The following is a 22,917-nucleotide window of genomic DNA, read 5'->3' as shown; positions in this document are numbered from 1 at the left end:
GTATCAAATGCAGCACTGAGGTCTAACATGACCAATGTTGACACCTGTCCATTGTCAGAGGCCATGAGAATATCATTAGTAACTTTTGCCAGTGCAGTTTCAGTGCTACAGCGAGCTCTAAACCCTGACTGAAACTCTTCAAACAGATTATTTCTTTGTAGATGTTCATGCAACTGACCTGCAACTATTTTCTCTAGAATTTTTGAGATGAAAGTTAGATTAGATATTCAAACCGGATTCCAAAAAAGTTGGGTCACTAAACAAATTGTGAATAAAAACTGAATGCAATGATGTGGAGATGGCAAATTTCAATATTTTATTCGTAATATAACATAGATGACCACTCAAAAGTTTAATCTGAGTAAATGTAACATTTTAAAGGAAAAATATGTTGATTCAAAATTTCACAGTGTCAACAAATCCCAAAAAAGTTGAGACAAGTAGCAATAAGTGTCTGGAAAAAGGAAATTGAGCATATAACGAACAGCTGGAAGACCAATTAACACTAATTAGGTAAATTGACAACATGATTGGGTATAAAAAGAGCTTCTCAGAGTGTCAGTGTCTCTCAGAAGCCAAGATGGTAAAAGGATCACCAATTCCACCATTGTTGCACAGAAAGATAGTGCAGCAATACCAGAATGGTGTTACCCAGCGTAAAATAGCAAAGACTTTTAAGTTATCATCATCAACCGTGCATAACATCATCAAAAGATTCAGAGAATCTGGAACAATCACTGTGCGTAAGGGTCAAGGCCGTAAAACTTTACTGGATGCTCGTGATCTCCGGGCCCTTAAACGTCACTGCACCTCAAACAGGAATGCCACTGTCAAGGAAATAACAGAATGGGCTCAGGAACACTTCCAGAAAGCATTGTCAGTGAACACAATCCACCGTGCCATCCGCCGTTGCCAGCTGAAACTCTACAGTGCAAAGAGGAAGCCATTTCTAAGCAAGCTCCACAAGCTCAGGCGTTTGCACTGGGCCAGGGGTCATTTAAAATGGAGTGTGGCAAAATGGAAGACTGTTCTGTGGTCAGATGAGTCACGATTTGAAGTTCTTTATGGATCACTGGGATGCCATGTCATCCGGACCAGAGAGGACAAGGATAGCCCAAGTTGTTATCAATGCTCCGTTCAGAAGCCTGCATCACTGATGGTATGGGGTTGCATGAGCGCTTGTGGCATGGGCAGCTTGCATGTCTGGAAAGGCACCATTAATGCAGAGAACTATGTTCAGGTTCTAGAACAACATATGCTCCCATCTAGACGTCATCTCTTTCAGGGAAGACCCTGCATTTTTCAACACAATAATGCCAGACCACATTCTGCAGCAATCACAACATCATGGCTACGTAGGAGAAGGATCCGGGTACTGAAATGGCCAGCCTGCAGTCCAGATCTTTCACCTATAGAGAACATTTGGCGCATCATAAAGAGGAAGGTGCAACAAAGAAGGCCCAAGACGATTGAACAGTTAGAGGCCTGTATTAGACATGAATGGGAGAGCATTCCTATTTCTAAACTGGAGAAACTGGTCTCCTCTGTCCCCAAACGTCTGTTGAGTGTTGTAAGAAGAAGGGGGGATGCCACACAGTGGTAAAAATGGACTTGTCCCAACTTTTTTGGGATTTGTTGACGCCATAAAATTTGGAAACAACAGATTTTTCCCTTAAAATGATACATTCTCTCAGTTTAAACTTTTGATCTGTGATTTGTGTTCTGTTCTGAATAAAATATTAGATGTTGGCACCTCCACATCATTGCATTCAGTTTTTATTCACAATTTGTTTAATGTCCCAACTTTTTTGTAATCCGGTTTGTAGGTCCGGTGGCTAGGATTCCTGAGTCAAGGTTATGTTTCTTAAGTAAAGATTTAATTACAGCAATCTTAAAGCTCTGTGGTGGTACATAACCATTCATTAGAGACAAATTAAGCAGATCCAAGACGTGGTTATTAATTAAGGGAAACGCATCGTTAAATTGCCTGGTTGGGATGGGATCTAGCAGACTTATAGATGATTTGGATTAAGCTATTTTTGACAATTCAAAGAGTTCAACTGGACAAAAACAGTCCAAACATAAATCAGGTTCTAGTGACATTTTTAAAGTTGTGTCATCTGACACAGAACCAGAGGCAATACTAGGAATGGTTTGAATTTTTTTCCCAACTGAAATACGGTAATTTTATTTATAAAGAATCTCATGAAGTCATCACTGCTTATAGTTGTAGGGATACATGAATCAACAGAAAGAGGATTTTTCATTAGACTATCTATGGCACTGAAAAGCAACCTGTTTTTTTTTTTATCCATACATCCATTATCTTTTACCCACTTCTTCCATTTTGGGTCATGGGGGTCGCCGGTGCCTGTGTCCGGCAATCTCTGTGCGAGGGGCAGGGTACACCTTGGACAGGTCGCAAGTCCATCACAGGGCCAGTTTAATTTATTTTTATTCTCATCAATTAAAGATGAATAATATAAAGTTCTAGGTTTATGGTGTGCTTTTTTGCACGTTAGTATGCTATCTATCCAAGATAAGTAAAATTCTTCAACGTTAGTGGAACGCCTTTTTCTTTCCAGCTATTTAGATGTCTGATTTAAAGTCAGACTTATGACTTTTCTCAGAATTTTGGAAGGAAAAAAAACAAAAATAAAAAGTCAGATGTTTGAAAAAATAAAAATAAAATTAAATTCATCATGGCCCAATTCTCTTCAGGCAAAGCAGTTCTGAAATGGCTTGTCTATGGTGCGTTCAGTGCCTGGAAAAGTATCAGATTTTTGAATGTTAACCAGTCAGTTGGGTGGTGCATGTCACAAGCCAATTCTCTGATACAACTTTACTGATTATTATTGTTATTATTATTATTATTATTATTATTATTATTATTATTATTATTATTATTCAGTATCACTCATCATGGTCAGGGTTTACAGAACAAAGTGTGCTAAAGCTGACATTCATGTAGAATGTTTCCCTGTCCTGCAGCTTGAGGATCACACATATGGACCAAAGAGGGGCACAAAAGCATTACAGGTGGAAAGTCACTCATTGGTTCATTATTTGTAGCTGATTGTTTTTCGTTACTTGTTTATTTTAACTTCAGATCTCATTGTTATTTCACCCATGTAATTTTTTTAAAATTTTGTTTGTTTTAATGTAGCTGTTACCTGTGTTTTTTTTTTTTCTCTCGGCAGGACACACAGCCTTCTCCCCTTGCCCTCCTGGCTGCTACCTGCAGTAAAATTGGCCCTCCTGCTGCCCAGGCCCCTGCCACTTCTCCACCGGTGCAGGCACAACCTCGCAGACTTCATCCCATAAAGCCGGCTCCCATAGCACCCGCTCCACCCAAAAACTTGGGTTTTCTTTCAGCAAAGGGCAATGTGATCCAGCTCCCTGCTGCTTTAGGGTCCACAACTCCTGGTAGCCCCATCGTCCTGACAATCCAGCAGAGCCCTGCCCGCAGCAACACTTCTGGCCCTGCCAACATCCAGTACCAGGTGATGCCGCAGATCCAGATGATGCCTCAGGGAGGTCAGATCCAACTCATACCGGGCACCAACCAGGCCATCATTACCACTCCTATGACTGTGCCAGCTCCAACTGCTGCCACTACGCCTGTCACACCACAGAAAACTGTAGCTATCAAGCCCTCTCCTAAGGTACAGATGTCAAACAACACAACTGCAAATATAGTTCAGCTGCCCAGCGGGCTCACACTTCCCCTTAATGTGGCTACTGGAGAGGTAGGTGGAACTCCAGTGATCACTGAGACTGCAGCTTCACCTCCTACACCTGGAAAAGGACGGCGAGGGAGGAAGAGAAAAGTGGTTCTGCCAGCCGAGCCTCCGCCGCCTGCTCCTGCACAGGCTGCCTCCCCATCCCCAGAGCAGATGGAGACCATCTTAATAGAGGCTGGGGACAACATCATTCAGGTACAGACACTTGTTGTATTCACAGAGGTTGACCAGGATTCATTCATTATCTTTACCCACATCTTCCTTTCCAGGACATGGGGGTCGCTGGTTCCCATGTCCAGCAGTCACTGTGTGAGAGGCGGAGTAGATGAGTCTTTCTAAAAAAACATTTGGCCAATAAGAATTATTCATTTAACTAAGCCAAACAATATATACCAATATATATATATGACCAATATAAACTGAACATTTATTTATTTATTTATTTATTTATTTATACAAAAATACAATTTAATATGAAAGTAAAAGCACATTTGTACAAAGTAATGCCAAACTAATAAAAAATTTGAATTAAAATAAGTGATTTCATAAATATTTACTCCATTAATGTGAATTTGAAATTTAGACTTTGTTCAGCTGTACATGTCTGTCATGGTTCTACTCAAACATAATATTTGTCCAGTCTGGATCAGCCTGAATATCTGTTGACTCGCACACATCTGATCTGCTGCCGTCACATTAATAAACACACAGCAGCTGAGAGTTTCTGTAGCTTCTGAACAAAGGACCTCCTACAAAGGAAATGAGAAAGCCAAACTTTATCTGTCTTTTTATCATTGTCCTCAGTTACACAGCAGGTCAAACTTTCTTCTCTGGCTTTATCTTCATTTGCAACACAATCATTTTTGTCAGCGTCTAAGCCAAATCTCCATCTCCATCTTTTACTGCTCATCTGAAGTTGGGTCACAGAGGTGACAGGTCCAGGACATCCCTCTCCCTAGCAACACTTTCCAGCTTGTCCTGGGAGACCCCAAGGCGTTCCCTGGCCAGGGAAGACACACAATCCCTTGAGTGAGTTCTGTCTCTTCACCGGGGCTTCCTACCAGTGGGGAGTTTGTGGTAAACCTCTAAAGTGAGGCATCCAGGAAGCATCCTACGTAGATGCCCAAACCACCTCAACTGACTGCTTTCAGTGTGGAGAAGCAGCGGCTCTAAACCAAACTCCCCCCAGATGACAGAGCTCCTCACCCTGTCTCTAAGGCTGAGCCCAGCCACCCAGTAAATGAAGCTCATTTCAGCTGCTTGTATCTTGGGTCTTGTTCTTTCAGTCATGTTCTAAACCTCATGACCATAGGTGAGGGTTGGAATGTAGACTGACCAGTAAATCAAGAGCTTTGCCTTTTAGCTTAGCTCTTCACCATAACCGATCGAAGCAATACAAAACACCCTCTTTATTGAGGATGTTGCCCCAGTCTGTCAATCCCATCTCCCACTTTATCCTACCATCAGCCATGAACAAGTTGCTCAGATACTTAAACTCCACCACCCGAGTCAAAGTCTTCCCCTTGACCTGGAGGGGTCATTCCACCTATTTCCACTCGAGAACCATGTCCTCAGACTTAAAGGAACCGACTCTGATTCCTGCTGCTTCACACTTGGCTGCGAACCGCCCCAATGCACGCTGAAGGTTTTGGCCTGAAGATGCCAGCAGAACCACATCATCTACATAAAGCAGAGATAAGACCCTAAGGTTCCAAACCAGTCACCCTTCTTTCCACAATTGTGCCATGAAATCCTGTCCATGAACACCACAAGCAGGATTGGAGGCATGGGACAGCCATGGTGCAGACCAACCTGCACCGTGAATGCGCTTGACAACGTGCCAAGAATGCGGACATAGCTCCTGCTTTAGTGGTACAGGGGCCAGATAGCTCTTAAAAGCAACCCAGGCACCCCATACTCCCACAACACCCCCCACAGAAAGTCTTGAGAAACGTGGTCATAATCTTTCTCCAGATGTACAAAACACATATAGACTTTAGAGGCACAATCCCATGGCCCCCTTAGCAACTCTGCAAGGGTAAAGATCGTGTCTGTTGTGTCTAAGCCAAATGAAGGAATGTGGGCCCTGTCCCATCCAGGCTGTGTCTGGTTTGGGAGGGGATTTACTGATGAGGATATTGTTGCGCGGTGGAAGAGGAAATCTAGTGTTGTAGTCAAGACCACCTAATCCGAGACCAAGACCAGAATGTACTGAGACCGAGACAAGATCAAGACTTTTAGGGTCCGAGACCAAGTCGAGACCAAGACAGAGGGAGGGCGAGACCAAGTCGAGACCAAGACCTAATAATAAAATATAAGCATTTATTATAAAATATATTATAAAATATATTATAAAATATTTTTTATAAAAGTTACATACTGCAACTTTGTTTGCTTTTGAATGAATATATCAGTTTTTATCAAATTTCGAAGCTACATAACAAAGAAATCAGACATTCAGTGGCCTAACTTCATGTGATTCAACAATAAAATTACACAGCTGTTAAATTGGAAACCGTTTCATCACAGGCCAAGCCTTAAAATAACTGGCCAAACACTTCACAAGTCCAAACTCAAGACCAAGGATAAGCATATACAGGGCCTTCTCAAAAAATTAGCATATTGTGATAAAGGTCATTATTTTCCATAATTTAATGATAAAAATGAAACTTTCATATATTTCCGATTCATTGCACACCAACTGAAATATTTCAGGTCTTTAATTGTTTTAATACTGATGATTATGGCATACAGCTCATGAAAACCCAAAATGCCTGTCTCAAAAAATTAGCATATCATGAAAAGGTTCTCTAAACAAGCTATTAACCTAACCATCTGAATCAACGATGTAACTCTAAACACCTGCAAAAGATTATAATCCACACTTTTAATCCAGGTTACAATAATCCACACTTTTAATCCAGGTTACAATGATCCACACTTTTAATCCAGGTTACAATAATCCACACTTTTAATCCAGGTTACAATAATCCACACTTTTAATCCAGGTTACAATAATCCACACTTTTAATCCAGGTTACACTCTTCCCTCAATGACACATTTTACAAAGTAGCTACATATTGTGCAGGTATAAAGATACATTTGTATATATTTTTGTGTACATTTATTTTTTTAAGCTATTTGACTAACTTTTATTTTTTATTATTCAATATTTTACTAACAGAATAGTAAAATAGCAACCTGTTTTTTGTGTGAATTGCTATGTCAGTCAAATGTTCAATTTTGGAATAAAGGGGGGGTGGAAATTAAAACGTTGTGGGTTTTTTTGCCGATTCATCGATTAATCGAAAAAATAATCGGCCGATGAATCGATTATTGAAATAATCGTTAGTTGCAGCCCTACTCTGGATGTTGTGGGGCTGTCATAGTTGACACATCTCTTCGACGTAGCATTAAAAAAAAAAAAAAAAAAAAAAAAACTTGTATGCATCCTTTATGATTGTCCATTGTTGTCCACTGTTGTCATCACTCTTTGTTAAAATTCAGGTCTCTCTTGTAAATGAGTCCTCGTGGCTCAGTGGGATTACCTGTCTAAATAAAGGTTGAATGAAAATGTTGCATGGAAGACTGGGATAATGCCTGTGGAGTGGCAGACCAGGATGGTGGTTCCCATTTGTAAAATGGGGGACCAGAGTGTGTTTCAATTATCACTGGATCACATTTCTTGCCTGTCATGGTAAAGTTTACTCCAGTGTGTTGGAAAGGCGGCTCCTACAGATTGTCTTATCTCAGATCCAGGAGGAACAGTGTGGCTTCTGACCTGGTTGTGATCTGAGCCAAATAACAGACATCCGTATCTTCAACTGCTCCCATTTTAGTTTAACACAGTGCAGCATGTTTATTAGGTTGGAATAAAACTTTATAGCAAAATTAAAACGTTGTGAGAAAACTATACATGTAAAAATGTATTGTTTGAATTTTGTGAGCATCTGTGTTTACAGGGTCACGTTTTCAGCATTTTTAAGTAGTTACTGTCGTTTAATTAAACCGTCACCGTGGGACCCTGAATTATCAACATGTAAAAAAGTGTGCCTGTTTTATTTATTCATAAATTGTTTTAAATGTCTTTCTTTCCACCTTGTGCTTGGCTCGCTGGACGAGCTGCTTGTTGTTCATCCTCCTCTGTATTTCTGACGTCAAAATGTTTTTGTCACCCACAATCGCTGTTAAATATGAATCAGCATGATTTGTAGATGTGCTCCACTTTGCCTTCCCGCTCTAAATTGCACCACAGAAGCTTCAAGCTGCTGCTCTGCACAGAAACTGTGTTTACTTTCTGACGGGTCTGCCTGCCCATGTTCAGAGTTTCTAGTACATGTTGGGTGTTTTTTTTTTTTTTGGAGCAATGAAATATTGTGCACAGCCTGAGCCTACAATACAGTTATGTTGTGCAAAAGCTGGCACAATGGCTGGCTGGCTCAACCTACTCTGGAACACTTTACATTAACATTGAACTAGTAATTGTATTGTCAGAACTTTCAGTGTTCAAACTCTGCAAGCTGCACTCTTTTATTCCAGAACATCTTCAGAAGTTCTTGAAGAAAGTTTGTAAATGTCACATTTTATGTTGCTTGCACAGCACCAATTAGCAGCATTAACTCAGTGAAAGAAAAACTCAGTGAAGAGTACAGAAAGATGTGTGTTAAGCTGAAAAATAAAAGTACTATCCAAGAATAAGCTCATGTGTTTGCATTTTTTGTAGGCAGGGAACAACTTGCTGATTGTGCAGAGTCCTGGGCAGCCAGCTATGGTGCAGCAGGTTCAGCTGGTCCAGCCCAAATCAGATTCTCAGATGGTTCAGATCCCTCAGCAGGCCTTGAAGGTAGTGCAGGCTGCCTCTGCCACGTTGCCGCCTGTCCCACAGAGACAATCTGTCTCTTCAAGTCTGCAGGTTTCTCCAACAGATCCATCACCAACCCAGGTATGCTTCCAGACCAACGCCTATGTCTACATTTCCAGTTAAGGCTGCCTTCACATAACAAGCGCAGCAAAGTTCAACATTTATTCACAATCATCTCCAGGGTTGTTATTGTTTTGCTTTGTAGTTTTTGAACAGTTTGCCCCAAGTTGTTTGCCAACTACCACAGTGCTTTTCTGCTGAACTACTTCCAGCACAAATTTGGAGCTAGGCTCGTCTTAAATCCATTTATCTATCTTTGTTAAATTATGAAGCACCAAATCGAACACAGAAAACCTTACTCCTGGATCTCATATTATCTTAGTAAAAAGTGTTCACCAGTTCTAACTGTTCAAAACAGTATATGCAAATTCAACCTGGAATATTAGGAGCAGCTGTTTGCTAAAATAAGACAAACACCATCCATCCATCCATTTTCTTTACCCGCTTAATCCATTTTGGGTCACGGGGGTCGCTGGTGCCCATGTCCAGCAATCACTGTGCGAGGGGCGGGGTACACCCTGGATGGGTCGCAAGTCCATCACAGGGACACATAGAGACAAACGAGACAAACAAACATTCACTCTCTCACTCACACCTAGGGACAATTTAGAGTTACCAATCAGCCTAACATGCATGTTTTTGGTCTGTGGGTGGAAACCGGAGTACCCGGAGAAAACCCACGCATGCACGGAGAGAACATGCAAACTCCACCCAGAAAGGCCCCTGGACCGGGGTTTGAACCAAGGACCTGCTCGCTGAGAGGCAGCAGCTCTACCAGTTGCGCCACCGTGCTGCCCAAGACAAACACTATCGATCTTATTTTTTTAACGTTTGTATTTTAAATGTCCTATTTCTGTACTTGTTTAAAACATCAGTTTGCTCATAATCTTCATCTTGTTTCTTTTTGTTCTGATGAAATGAACTCTGCAAAGCAGCATACACTTCTTCATTCTATCTATTTAAATTATTTTTTACTTTTTCTCTCCTCAGATTCTCTTCAAAACAACTTCAGGTGAGTGGCAGTCGGTTCAAATTCAGGACTCGGGCTCAACGACGACCCCTGCCACCTCAGCTGCCCCCACGACCACGTCACCACCTGCCAGTACCAGGAGGACGCAGGCAGGTGGCCGGAAGGAGCGCACTCTGGCAAAAATAGCCCCAGCAGGTGGAATGATTACATTCAACACGCCGCAGCTGTCCTCAGCAGCACAAACCGTGCAGACGATCAGCATCAACGGTGTCCAAGTTCAGGGAGTTCCTGTCACTATCACCAATGCAGGAGGTGAGCTATGGGTGATTTTTTTTATTTTTTATTTCCAGTTTTTCTTTGGATTGTGTGTAATTAAAGATACTCAATATTGTAGAGCACAGTTTATATTTGTAAAAATATTAATTGAAATAGAAAAGTATTTTGAGGGATAGCAACATCATATAAAGGTAAAGCATTTACTGAGTTAGAAATTATGGTAAAAAAAAACAAGTTAAAATATCTCAATGTGAATTATTATGCTGTAAAAGCACTTTGCTGAAGCATCTTACAACTCTATTAGCAATAAACATGCAGTTTTGAGACACACACAATTAGACCAGTTTCCCTGAAAATTTAAACTTTTAACTCTACAGTAGTCCCTCGTTTATCGTGGGCGATCTGTACCCTGTAGCCCCACGATAAGTGAAAAACCACAAAGTAGGAATAGTAATACAAGTAGTAAATGTTACTCCTTTGTTTTGTTTAGTTTACATGCCAATCCGCTAGGGGGCACTGTCATGCCAGTAGCGCATGTTAAGGTGTTTTACACTCTTCTTCTGTGGTGTCTGAGTCTGGCTGAGATGAGCATGGTGGAATAAAGTTAAAATATATATAATAAATATTTTTATTGACTAACATTGGTAGCAGAGGATGGTTAGTAACTACAGAGTTCCACCAACGTTCGAAGAAGGAAAGCCTTATTAAAGTTGGAAGAATGAAGTCAACATTTGGACGAGAGTTACAGATTTGGAGAAGAGAAAGTAAGCGCTCGCTGTCGCCCTGGCGCTGTCTGGAAGTGAGCGAGACACGGCGATGGAAATTCCGGTAGACGATCTAAATAAAGACACTGGAATGACCACATTAGCTAAACTAGATGATTTGTTCCTAAAAGAGGAAAAGGACAGGGTCTATGAAGCGTACTCAGATTTTGACCGGGTCATTAAAGAAGCAAACAAGTTGATGGCAGATTATTGATTTCGAGCAGCGTTACTCACGCATGAAAAAATACAACATGGAGCTAACCGACGCTGTTTTGGTTTTTAAGCTTTTGGACACTGCGTGTTTGGATACGACGGACAGACAGTTGGCTCTAACGGCATATTCAGACATAACATTTGTTTCAATAAAGTCTGCTTTGAAGAGAATATTTGGCAGAAAAAAAAAAGAGTGCTGCAGCAGAAAATATTAACCAAGAGTCCGTGTTTGTAACAGAGCAACGGTGGCAAAAGGGCAATTCCTGGTGGCAAAATACTCGTCAGAAAACTCCACAGTCCAGCACTCCACAGCCCGGTACAAACCTGTTGGATAAGTACGGACGGCGATCAAAATGTGCAGTGTGCCAAAGTACTTTTCACTGGGTTAAAGACTGTCCGCACAAAGCTGAGAGTGTTAAAATAACCGATGATACAACAGACGTGGAAGAGTGCAATATAACTCTGTACACCAAAGAATCACCAACAGATGCAGAAATATTCATGACAGAATGTTTTGGCTCAGCAATAATAGACACTGCTTGTACTAGGACAGTTTGTGGACAAGAGTGGCTGGACAACTACAGTACTGTGTTACAAAAGAAAAGTGTGAAGACGATGAAAGAGACAGAAACACTAAGTCACAGGCCCTTTAAGTTTGGAGATGGAAGAGTCGTCCACTCCATCAAAAAGGTAAGGATACCTGCTAAGATCGGCAACAAAAAGTGTAATACAGAAACTGAAGTGGTACCTGCTAACATTCCACTGCTTCTGAGTAAAACATCATTAAAAAGGGCTGGGACAGTTTTGGACATGGAAAACAACAGTGCAGTGATGTTCAACCAGCCTGTCAAACTGGACTTTACTAGCTCTGGTCGTTACTGTGTGAACATTGTGGACAGTGAAAATAAAAGTCCTACTCACTCTAATAAGGTATTAGATGCTACTGAGGAAGAAATACTGGCTACAACAGACAAGATGAACACAAGTGAAAAGATGAAAGTTTTGGAGAAACTTCATAAACAGTTTGGGCACGCCTCTTCTGATAAAATACAAAGACTTTTGACTAGTTCTGGCAATAAGGACACAGAATGCAACAGTCTGATGAAAAAGATTGTGAACCAGTGTGAAGTGTGTCAGACCAAACCAAAGCCTGCTGTCGGTTTACCATTGGCATCTACATATAATGAGACGGTTGCTGTAGATCTGCATGAGCTTGAGCCTGGGGTGTGGTACCTACATATCATTGACCAGTTTCAGTGCTGGTAGTGACTTAACCACCAAGAGATCTTCTGAAATAGTCAAACGTTTTATCCATGATTGGATCAGTGTGCATGGCCCACCACAAAAGTTGTTCAGTGACAACGGTGGTGAGTTTAATAACGAGGAAGTGAGAGACATGACCGAAAACTTTACTATTGAAGTTAAAACAACACCTGCTTACAGCCCGTGGAGTAATGGACTGTTAGAGCGCCATAATCAAACTCTGACTGAGATCCTAATGAAAGTTAAAACGAGTACTGGATGTGACTGGAGCACTGCCACGGACTGGGCTCTGGTGGCAAAGAACTCTATGCAAAGTGTCCATGGATTTAGCCCACATCAGCTGGTGTTCGGGCAGAATCCCAACCTACCCTCTGTATTAATAGACAAAGCCCCAGCTCTAGAGGGCACCACCAAGAGTGAATGGGTTGCCAAGCACATTTCAGCCCTGCATCCTGCAAAAAAAGCTTTTACAGAAGCAGAATGTTCAGAAAGTTCTAAAAAAAAAGTTAAATCTAGTCCTCTGGACATTCAAAAGACAAAGCAAAAACAACAAATAAATTGTAGAAACATTTTGTCTCTCATCCAAGAGACTTCCTCAGTCTGAGGAGCTGTATTCAGCTCAGTCTCTTAAATAGCACCTTCTCAGAGTGGATCAACCAGTTTTGCTGCTGACAATCAAAACCAGCTGATCACATGCTCAAGAAGGACCATCAGCCTAACAATGGATCATTAGCACCTGATGGCTGTTTACTACTCACAGAGGGCTGAGTGATACTAGCAATATGGTGTAGAGGCAGGGCAGCCGGCTTGGGACCCGAAAGTCACAGGTTCGATCCCCAGTCACTGCACATCACGTGGCGTCTCTGGGCAGCACGCCTCATCCCCAAAATGCCTCCCGGGTGCTTTCAATAGCTGCCCACTGCACCACCTGGTGGTGGATGGGTTAAATGCAGAGACTAATTTCGCCATTGTATGGAAACATACAGTGCTGACATTGTGATGACATTATTATTATTATTATTCTATTATTATTGTAAGAGGGGGACAGTTGAACCTGGAGGCCTCCACCCCTGTTTACCACAAAGTAATATTGTGTATGCTGTTCAGTGTCAGGAGGGTGATCAGTCTTACATCGGGGAAACTAAACAGCCACTAGCCAAAAGGATAGACCAGCACAGAAGATCAACATCATCAGGCCAGGACTCTGCGGTCTTCACTCATCTCCAGGCCAGAGGTCACTCTTTCAGGGATAAAGATGTTCTCATCCTGGATAGAGAGGAACTATGGTTTGAGAGAGGAGTAAAGGAGGCCATCTTTGTGAAAAGAAACCGTCCATCATTAAACAGGGGTGGAGGCCTCCGGGTTCAACTGTCCCCCTCTTACAATGCTGTGATTGCTAGTATCACTCAGCCCTCTGTGAATAGTAAACAGCCATCAGGTGCTAATGATCCATTGTTAGGCTGATGGTCCTTCTTGAGCATGTGATCAGCTGGTTTTGGTTGTCAGCAGCAAAACTGGTTGATCCACTCTGAGAAGGTGCTATTTAAGAGACTGAGCTGAATACAGCACCTCAGACTGAGGAAGTCTCTCGGATGAGAGATGAAACGTTTCTACATTTTTTTTGTTGTTTTGCTTTGTTTTGTTTTTTGAATGTCCAAAGGACCAGATTGAACTTTTGTAGATTTTTCTACCTGGATTATTGAGCATGCATCATGAAATGTTCAGAAAGGATATGCAGAGCACTAAAGAAACATCTGCGACCTACAGATGAGCGATACAAAACTGGAGACAAAGTCTTTTACAAACAAGTGACCTGTCCAGAATGGAAAGGACCAGGAGTGGTCATTGGTCAAGATGGTGCAGTCGTTTTTGTTAGACATGGAGGCACCTGTGTCAGAGTGCACCAGCTCAGATTAAGGAAAGTTACTCAGGAGCATGAAGAACCTCAGCTTACCTGCAGTGAGGAGAACAATCAAGGACAACATACAGTGGACATCAATGAAGAGGAAGTAGGAGACACTAATGCAGTAAATTCTGAGAATGATCCTTTGCCTGCTCCTGAAAATGCAGAGGCTGAGAGACAGCACACTGAGAACACCATCATAAAGACAGGTCAAATTGTGACGTTCAGAAATACACAGGGTGTCTCACAAAAAGCAAAAGTGTTGGGACGTGCCGGCAAAGCAACTGGGAAATACAAGAACTAGTTTAACTTGGAGCTGCTTGAGCCTGTAGAAGTGGCTGGCAACAGTGAATCAGCTGATCTGTCACAGCTGGAGGATCTTCATGTCCAGGCAAATGTTCATGATACGGATACACACGAGGATGTTTTTGTGATTAAGGACATGTCGTTTGATGAAGCAAAGGAAAATGAAATAAAAAGCTGGAAACAGAATCAAGTGTTTGAAGAAATTGAGGACAAAGGACAAAAGTGTGTCTCCACTCGTTGGGTGTGCACTCTGAAAGAGAGTGAACATGGATTAGCACCAAAAGCAAGGCTTGTTGCACGAGGATTGAGGAGCTACAAGTTTCTGATCTACAAAAGGACTCACCAACCTGTGCTTCAGAGTCACTGAGACTCCTGGTGGCAGTTATATGTCAAAAACAATGGAACCTTCACTCAATGGACATTAAATCTGCCTTCTTACAAGGAATGGAACTGTCCAGAGACCTTTTTATCAAACCTCCCCCAGAGGCCAATAGCACAGGCATGCTATGGAAACTGAAAAAATGTGTGTATGGATTAGCTGATGCCTCACTGTATTGGTATAACAGGGTAAAAAACATCATGATTGAAGCATCATGTCTAAGGTCGACCCTGCAGTTTTCTACTGGCTGGATGAGGGCAAGCATGTAACTGGTGTACTTGCTTGTCATGTTGATGACTTTATATGGGGTGGATCACACATGTTTTCAGAGTCAGTCATACCTCACCTCAGGTCAAAGTTTAATGTCGCTCGTGAAGCGCAGAATAGTTTTTCCTATGTGGGTGTGGATCTTGTTGCTGAGGGTAAGAAGGTACACATGCACCAAGACACATACATTCAGCCCCTGCAGCCCCTACACCTCTCACCCTCATGAGCAGCAGAGTCAGCTTCGCCCCTCACTGAAAAGGAGAGAGAGCAGCTCAGATCGAAGATAGGCCAACTTCTGTGGGCTGTGATACAGAGCAGGCCTGATGTCATGTTTGATGCTAGTAATTTAGCATCTAGTCTCAAACAGGCTACAGTACAGACCATCAGTGAAGCTAACAGAGTTGTGTGTAAACTCAAGACCAAGTCAGTTGAACTTAGTTTTCAACACCTGGGAGAAAACAGTAACTTAAAGATGGTTACATTCACAGATGCATCTTTTGGGAATGTTTCAGATGGGGGCACTCAGGGTGGGCACCTCATTGTTTTAATTTGTGACAATGGGCAGTTCTCTCCCATTTCATGGCAGTCAGAGAGAATTAAGAGAATTGTCAGAAGCACACTTTCAGGTGAAACACTAGCTATGTCTCAGGGGATTGATAATGCAATTTTTCTTTCCACACTGATTTCTGAACTCGATGCTGGTAGTACTGCTTGTCCTCCACCCATAGTCTGCATCACTGATAGTTTCTCAACTAAGTTTGTTGCAGAGAAAAGGCTACACTTGGAAATCAGTTTGATTAAAGAACTGACTCAAACTATGAAAGTTCATCAAGTGTTGTGGTCTCAAACAAAAGACCAACTCGCAGACTGTTTAACAAAAAAGGGAGCATCTACAACCTCACTACTTAAGGCTCTTTATGAAGGACGTTGGATTGTTCAGTAAATTAATTCACGAGTTGTTTCACACTCTCTCATGTTGAAACTGTTCGAACAAAATCCGTAATGGCTGTGATTTACCATGAGTCTTACACAAGAATTATTATTATTTTTATTTTTTAAGAAAAGTGGGAGATTGTTACTCCTTTGTTTTGTTTAGTTTACATGCCAATCCGCTAGGGGGCACTGTCATGGCAGTAGCGCATGTTAAGGTGTTTTACACTCTTCTTCTGTGGTGTCTGAGTCTGGCTGAGATGAGCATGGTGGAATAAAGTTCTATCAGATCCAAGAGGAGAAGTTATTTTTATTGACTAACAGTAAGTAGTAGTTTATTTTAGTGTATGGATGTGTGTGTGTATATATATATATATATATATATATATATATATATATAAGTAAGGCGTTTAAACACTTCCCACACTCTTGCAATATTCTAAACAATGTTTCTAAACTCTAAACGCTCTGAAATAACACAGAATGTCATGACTTCCCTCTCTCTGCCTCGGCTGCTCTCAGCCACCTGCGTGTTTTTGGCCACGCCCACTTCTCTGCTCCACACGTAGAACAGCTGATCAGCTGCAGGAGGAATCTTTTTCTGTAGTGTGGGCTGCACAAAGGTGCAGGAGGTGCTAAATAATTTAAAATAATTTATTTCAAATAAAAACTCCATGCTGATCGTGTGGCTCATCCATCAATCAGCCAATTGTGTGTCGCGTCCAATCTTATTTTGAAAACCACGATAGAATGAGTCTTCGAAAAACGAACCGCGAAGTAGTGAGGGACTATTGTAATCAAAAGCAATATTATTAAGCCAAAGAAACAAATATGAAGAGTACCGCTATGTTTAGATAAAAAATTATCAGTAATTTTCAGATATTCAAATACTCAGTAAATTATGAGTATGTGATCAGTTAACGCAGTTGCCATTTTCATAAGCAGTTGGGTTTTTTTTCCTCCCAAGACCCGTGGTAGTAAGAGGTCAACTTTATTTATTTATTTAGCAGCTTTCACAAAATAAAATCCACAAAGTGCTTCACAGTAGAATGTAAATGTAAAACAAACAAACACCAAACGAAAGGACAAAAGAGATAAAACAGAGCGGCACTAAAGCAACAATAAACTCCTACAGTCATTATCTATTTAAAAGCCTGAGTAAATAAACGCATGTCTAACACCACACCAACGACAGCCGGGTGCAGCAATGCATTAGTACCATGATCAACATAACACTTACCAAAAAAACTCAGTAATTCCTCATCTGTTTCTGATATTGCAGTTTTATTTAAAGAGGATTACCAGTATTAGGAGGAATGTATAGGTATGGGTGAGCTACATCTTTACTCCCAGAACCCACACCCGCTCCTCCGTACTGATCTGTAACACTGGTGAAACACAAATGTCCCCATAAGCTAAACGTTTCCTGCAACCTCTGTTCCTTCAGAGGGTTTTCAGCAGCAGGACTTGTGGCAAATAGACTATATTCACCCCCAAGTTTTGTTCTCAACCCTATGGACATATACATTTTATTTTATTTATTTATTTTTCTAATCAAATATATTAAAACGTATATTAAATCTCAGAACAATATTTGCAAGATGATTGCTAACATTGGTTCTTGCTATGATGATCATGATAAATGCCTTCTCTGAGTTTTTCTCTGTTCTTATGATGGTTTTGTTTAGATCAGTAATTTATTTGTTTGAATACAAGAGAGTTTGGAGTTCTGACACTTTCTCAAGCCATAACAGAACTGCATTGAATGTGATCGTTTTACCAACAAATTTGACTTGAACAATTAAAAGACAACAAAAATCAAGGCAAACCCCTGACTAGCAAACACGTTTTCATCTTTTTGCTTTCACATATGCAGTTCACGGATTGTACCAGTAATAGTTGTGTCAGCCCAGTTTGTTTTGCGTCAGCCATCGTCTGTTCTAATAGGGTTTTTAGAGAACTTGTCAGCTGCTGCAGGAGCCCAAGCGCCTCAAGTATTGTGCCTGTGTGTCGCTTGTCAGGCCAGCAGCACCTAACGGTGCAGACGATGCAGGGCGGAGGACTCCAGCTGGCGGCGGCGCAGGGCCAACCTGCCATCCAGGTGGATCAGACCCTCACGCTGGAGCTGCCTGCTCAGCCGGGAGAGAAGAAGCGACGCATGGCCTGCACCTGCCCCAACTGCAAAGATGCAGAAAAAAGGTGAGTGTGTCAACAAACACCTGCCGGTACAATATTCAGTTTTATTTATTTTTTTAATCTTTCAGAAAAGAGTCGAGCGTATTTAGAATAAAATGAATTTTATTTTGGTTTAAGTTGAGAACAGTGGAAGAAGCTCTTCGGTGACAGTTTTTGTGCTGATACCAACATTGCATAGATTTCAGTGTCTCTACAGACAAGTAAAAAGCAGCTTACAGGTCAGCAGCAGAAGAGAGATTCAGGCAGCAGCTTCTACTCATACTTACTGTACATACACGAACAATTTCAAGTTGCAGTGATAATATTTACATTTGCAGCAAAGTGTCCCACTTACAGCTTCTTTGATGTTTCCAGAATCTTTCATTATGAGTCCTCGAGGCTCAATGGGACTAACCTGTATAAATAAAGGTGGAATTAAAGTAATTTACTTGTGAGTTGACAGTAAAATTTCATAAAGACTCCTATCAAAAATATTTAGTATGTCTTAATCTAAAGTCCTGTCCTGAAAGTGGCTTTCTGAAACACTGACTTTGCAAACTCCTGGTTCACGAAGATTTGAGTTTACCTGAAACCAGATTATTTTAAACCATCTTTACTAGTAGTAGCTTCACCAACATTGCCTGTAAATTGTGGAATGGAGCTAGGAAGCCTGAAATTGTATGAATAGCAGAGTGAAATGAATGGAAAACATTGGCAGCAGACAGGCAAATTAAATGCAAAATATAAAAATCAGTTTGTAATTAAAGGACAATCAAACAGATTCAGCCAAGATCTGTCTCATGCTTGCAAACTAGTCGCTTTTCTGCGAAATTCACCGATTTCAAACTAAAATATGTCATTTACATGCATCGTGAAGAGTTTATTTTTTGGTGGGGTGGGGGTGTCGGAGGCGCGGTGGATGACATCATTTCCCTTTAAGAAACAGAGTTCCTCCTCCGTCACTTGGCTCAGCAGGTGTTCATCTCTTCAGGGTTTTTGTCGATGGGGTGGGGGGAGGAGGGGGAGACAACTCCGTGTTGTGCGCTAGCTTACAGCAAGTTGTTGATCAGCGTGTGTTTGTGTGTGTGTGTGTACGGGGGGGCGGGGTTAGGATGTGTGAGAGAAACGGAGCGCGTAGCATATTAGCTAGCGCGTCTGTTGTGCGCAGCAAGATTTTGCCTTAAGATTTGAAAAGTCCAGCTGATGGAGTTCTAGAGAAGCCTTGAAGGAGAAAGAAGACAGGTAACAAAAGTTTTCTGGAAAGTAAAAGTTAGTTAGTTAGTTGTTAGTTAGTTAGTTAGTTGTTAGTTAGTTGTTAGTTGGATGTTATTCCACATGGATTGTGAAGGAAAGGGGAATAAATGTATGAAGTGTAGAAAATGTGGTACTAAGGTTGGAAGAACCTGTAAATTATTTTTGTTTTAATTATTACAAGCAGGTTCACAAAACTGACTAAAAATGTTTTTGTTGTTGTTGTTGTTGCTTGGCACAGTGTAACTTAGTGTTGTGAAGCTGCATGATGTCAGGTCATTTTCTGTCATGAGTCTATCACCAAGTCAGAAAACAGTAAAAAGTCTCTAAATTCACTGTTGCTGGATATTAAAATGTCACCTGTTCATTGGGTAAACTTAATGTTCTTATTTTTAAACATGTAGTTCAGTGTCACCGTTGCTTAACACAATGGCACGTTGTGTTGCAAATAAAACTAAATCAAAAATTAACAAACAAAAGTCAAGCGCTCCCCTAAAGTCAGTGTTTATGATAAATTGTGTCACATTAATATCTTAGCCATAGGAGTGAGTTTAAAGACAGCATGATGCGTTTAAGGACTAGTTGAATGAGGTGTCTCTAAAATCTCCTGATGCGTGATCAATAATTTCAACAGGTTTTTAATCCGTCCAGAGCACCTGACTTTATTTTGTTGATGTCTCTAAAATAGTTATTGAATCAAGTGTTTACTTATGTAGGTAAACATAGATGTTTAACAACCTGTCAAAATACACCAGGATGCAAGAAATAGCATCTATTTATTTAAAATGTTCTGGGGGGGAACCCTCCCCCCACACATATTACAAGTGTTTCTGATGCCAGTGGACATGAAAGAGGAACAAGGAAACGGGGCCTTGAACGTCTCGTCAGGCCAAAGCATTTAAGAAATGAGTTTTAGCTGTTAGCTAAATGCTATGCTGTATTTGGCTTGCTGCTGCTGTTTGTTTGTTTGTTTGTTTGTTGATACCATCTTTCCTATGTTTGTCCTCATTAAATTAGGATATGTTAGTAAATGTATTTTACCTGAAGCCTGTTGTCTTTTCCTCCAATGTTCTTCTTGGAGTGTACCAGAATGATTAATGTACATGTTAAAAAATGACTAAATCTTCTGGTGGGGGTGGGTTAGGCACTAGCTTTGTCCCCATTTTCATCCTTTCTGAGTTTGCAGGTGTGCTGTCTACGGTAATAATTTTTACTTTTGTAACTTTATTGTTTTTTTTTAGGAATATGTTGACATTACATGTGTTCAAGACAGGGTTTGTTAAAGAATATGAGAAACCTGCAGAGTTCTGCTGGAACCTAAAGAGAGACTGGTGGAAACCTGCAAAGACCCTCAACAACTAAATGATCTTTTATATTTACTTTTTCCTCAGTCTCACTCACAACTAAATTTGATTTTGTGTTCCTGCCTTGTTCTCTTCATGGCGTAAGAAGGGGTGTCTAATCCCAGCAGTCAGTGGGCAAGGGGTGGGGTTGCACCATGAACAGGAAGTTCATCACAGCAGAGCAGTTTTACCCGAGTGCTCTCCCAACTCAAAGAGCACGAGGAAATTAATTTTTGCTTTAACTACAATTACTCTTATTGTACATCCCTTTTCTGCCATTAAGAACTTTTATCTGTGATTAAATTACCTGTCCTAAAGATGATTCAGAAAGAAACAAACAAGAATTTAACAAGATTAACACTTAAAAACAATTATTTGTTTGTTCAAAACTATAGTAAATGTGTGTCTCAGTACTTTTCCTTAATAAATGTACTTTGACGGTCAAATCAGCTGCATTTTGCCGGGGCGGCGCAGTAAAATGAAGCTGATTTGATGGTTACTCCAGGCCATCTGGATGAAGGTGGCATTTATGGCAAGCCGATTGTGTCATTAATAGCCACTTTTACCTATTGCATGACACAACGGCATGCCATACTGCTCGAGTGCCATCTAGTTGCTTAAAATGTTCAATATTTTCAGTCAGAATGAATGAAAACTTATAAGCCTATATATTTAAACTTATTTGGCCGATAACCAATACCAATATTTTTCCCACTAAACCTACTTACAGAGACTACACAGCTTTCTCTGCTGTGGAATTAAAATACTACAATATTCTTCATGGTCTTTGTCAGTTTGGCCTGCTACCAAATGCAGATGTCAAAAATGAGGCTGAAAATTATGTAACACTATATAAATATATATATTTTTTAAAAACAGCGCCTTTTATATCTGAGTTATTTTGATGGAATGGCCGATGTCCGATATTTAGCTTTATCGCTAATATCGGCTGATACCATGCCGATAATATTGTTCATCCTTAATGAAAACGGTCATATCTCAGCCAAAAATCGGTTTATTAATATGGGAAAAATCCATAAATAAGTTGCTTTGGCGTATACGTTGCAGGGCATGTAAGTTGTGCTAAAAACTGTGACTTATAGGCCGAAAAATACGGTAAACACAGAGTATCGGATGATTTTTCTGTTCACCGTGGCAGTCTTTAGCTCCTTGTCATGATAAAAAATAAAACGCTGTAGCCGTCGAGAGGCCACATCTCCATGCAGCGGTGTGTACGGTGGACTGTTCCTTTTTATGGACTTCAGTTTTAGGCTCATCTGATCAGACTTTGGTTTATGAAGGGTCCGTGGTGCGGTCAGGTGAACTCAAGACTTGTTTGCTTGTGTTCTTATAAAATAAACAATATACCTTATTTAAATGCTTACGTTACGTCAAACAAAGGTGGATTCAATTGTATAAGCTGTTTGGCATCTAACAGTTTTGACAACTCCAGTACATAAAAGTTTTATTTAACTTTAAAGAAAGTGAAAACATACCAATGCACAGCTCTGTACTATGGTTTGTTAATGTTTCAAGAGTTTTTGTCTTTGCCTCACCATTTACTGGTCGTCTAAAATCTTAGAAAATAAAAACAACCTGGTGTTGCCTTAAAATTAATGCTTGTAAATTCCCCTCCCAAGTTTTGAATCGATGCTCAATTTTAGCTTGAAAACTATTGTTATACTAAAAGCGTTTGTGTGTTTACTTCATAGGCCTGGAGAGATCGGGAAAAGGAAACACATCTGCCACGTCCCGGGCTGCGAGAAAACATTCAGGAAGACATCGCTGCTCAGAGCCCACGTCCGGTTGCACACTGGAGAGAGGCCTTTTGTCTGCAACTGGGTTTTCTGCGGGAAACGTTTTACTCGCAGTGATGAGCTGCAGAGGCACGCGAGAACACACACAGGTGATGCAGGCATTTAAACACACACACAAGAATTTTAAGTACCGTACGTGAGAGCGATCACCCACTGATCAAAACGGTTCTCTGCAATATGCTGAAACCACAAAAAGGAAAGGGTTCTGTATGAGGCCACTCTAACCAAACTACCTGTGGAATAAAGTTATTTTGCTTTGACAACCCCTCCTGAATCTAATCAAGTGTGTAGCAAGTTCACTATCAGGAGAGAGTAAATCTTCCACATCAGGGATGGTGGTGGTACATTTGTCCCATTATACAATTTGTTCATGTTTTCAATATATGTATGTATAT

At 40.8% G+C, this 22,917-nt stretch overlaps 1 protein-coding gene across 1 annotated transcript in view; it reads left to right on the top strand.

Moving 5' to 3' along the window:
- sp2 (sp2 transcription factor) overlaps nucleotides 1-22,628 on the top strand; it is a 35,441-nt gene extending 12,813 nt beyond the window's left edge. Inside the window, exons 3-8 of the mRNA XM_037689910.1 lie at nucleotides 2,992-3,039; nucleotides 3,201-3,938; nucleotides 8,468-8,686; nucleotides 9,656-9,947; nucleotides 17,958-18,135; nucleotides 22,418-22,628. Of these exons, the coding sequence (XP_037545838.1) occupies nucleotides 2,992-3,039; nucleotides 3,201-3,938; nucleotides 8,468-8,686; nucleotides 9,656-9,947; nucleotides 17,958-18,135; nucleotides 22,418-22,628 (1,686 nt within the window). The remainder of the gene's footprint in view (nucleotides 1-2,991; nucleotides 3,040-3,200; nucleotides 3,939-8,467; nucleotides 8,687-9,655; nucleotides 9,948-17,957; nucleotides 18,136-22,417) is intronic.
- The last annotated feature ends 289 nt before the right edge of the window (nucleotides 22,629-22,917 follow it).

This window comes from Nematolebias whitei, chromosome 16, assembly GCF_014905685.2.
Source record: "Nematolebias whitei isolate Nwh7 chromosome 16, NemWhi1, whole genome shotgun sequence".
In the NCBI taxonomy this organism is placed as follows: Eukaryota; Metazoa; Chordata; class Actinopteri; order Cyprinodontiformes; family Rivulidae; genus Nematolebias; species Nematolebias whitei.
This window is presented reverse-complemented; position numbering and strand designations above follow the sequence as displayed.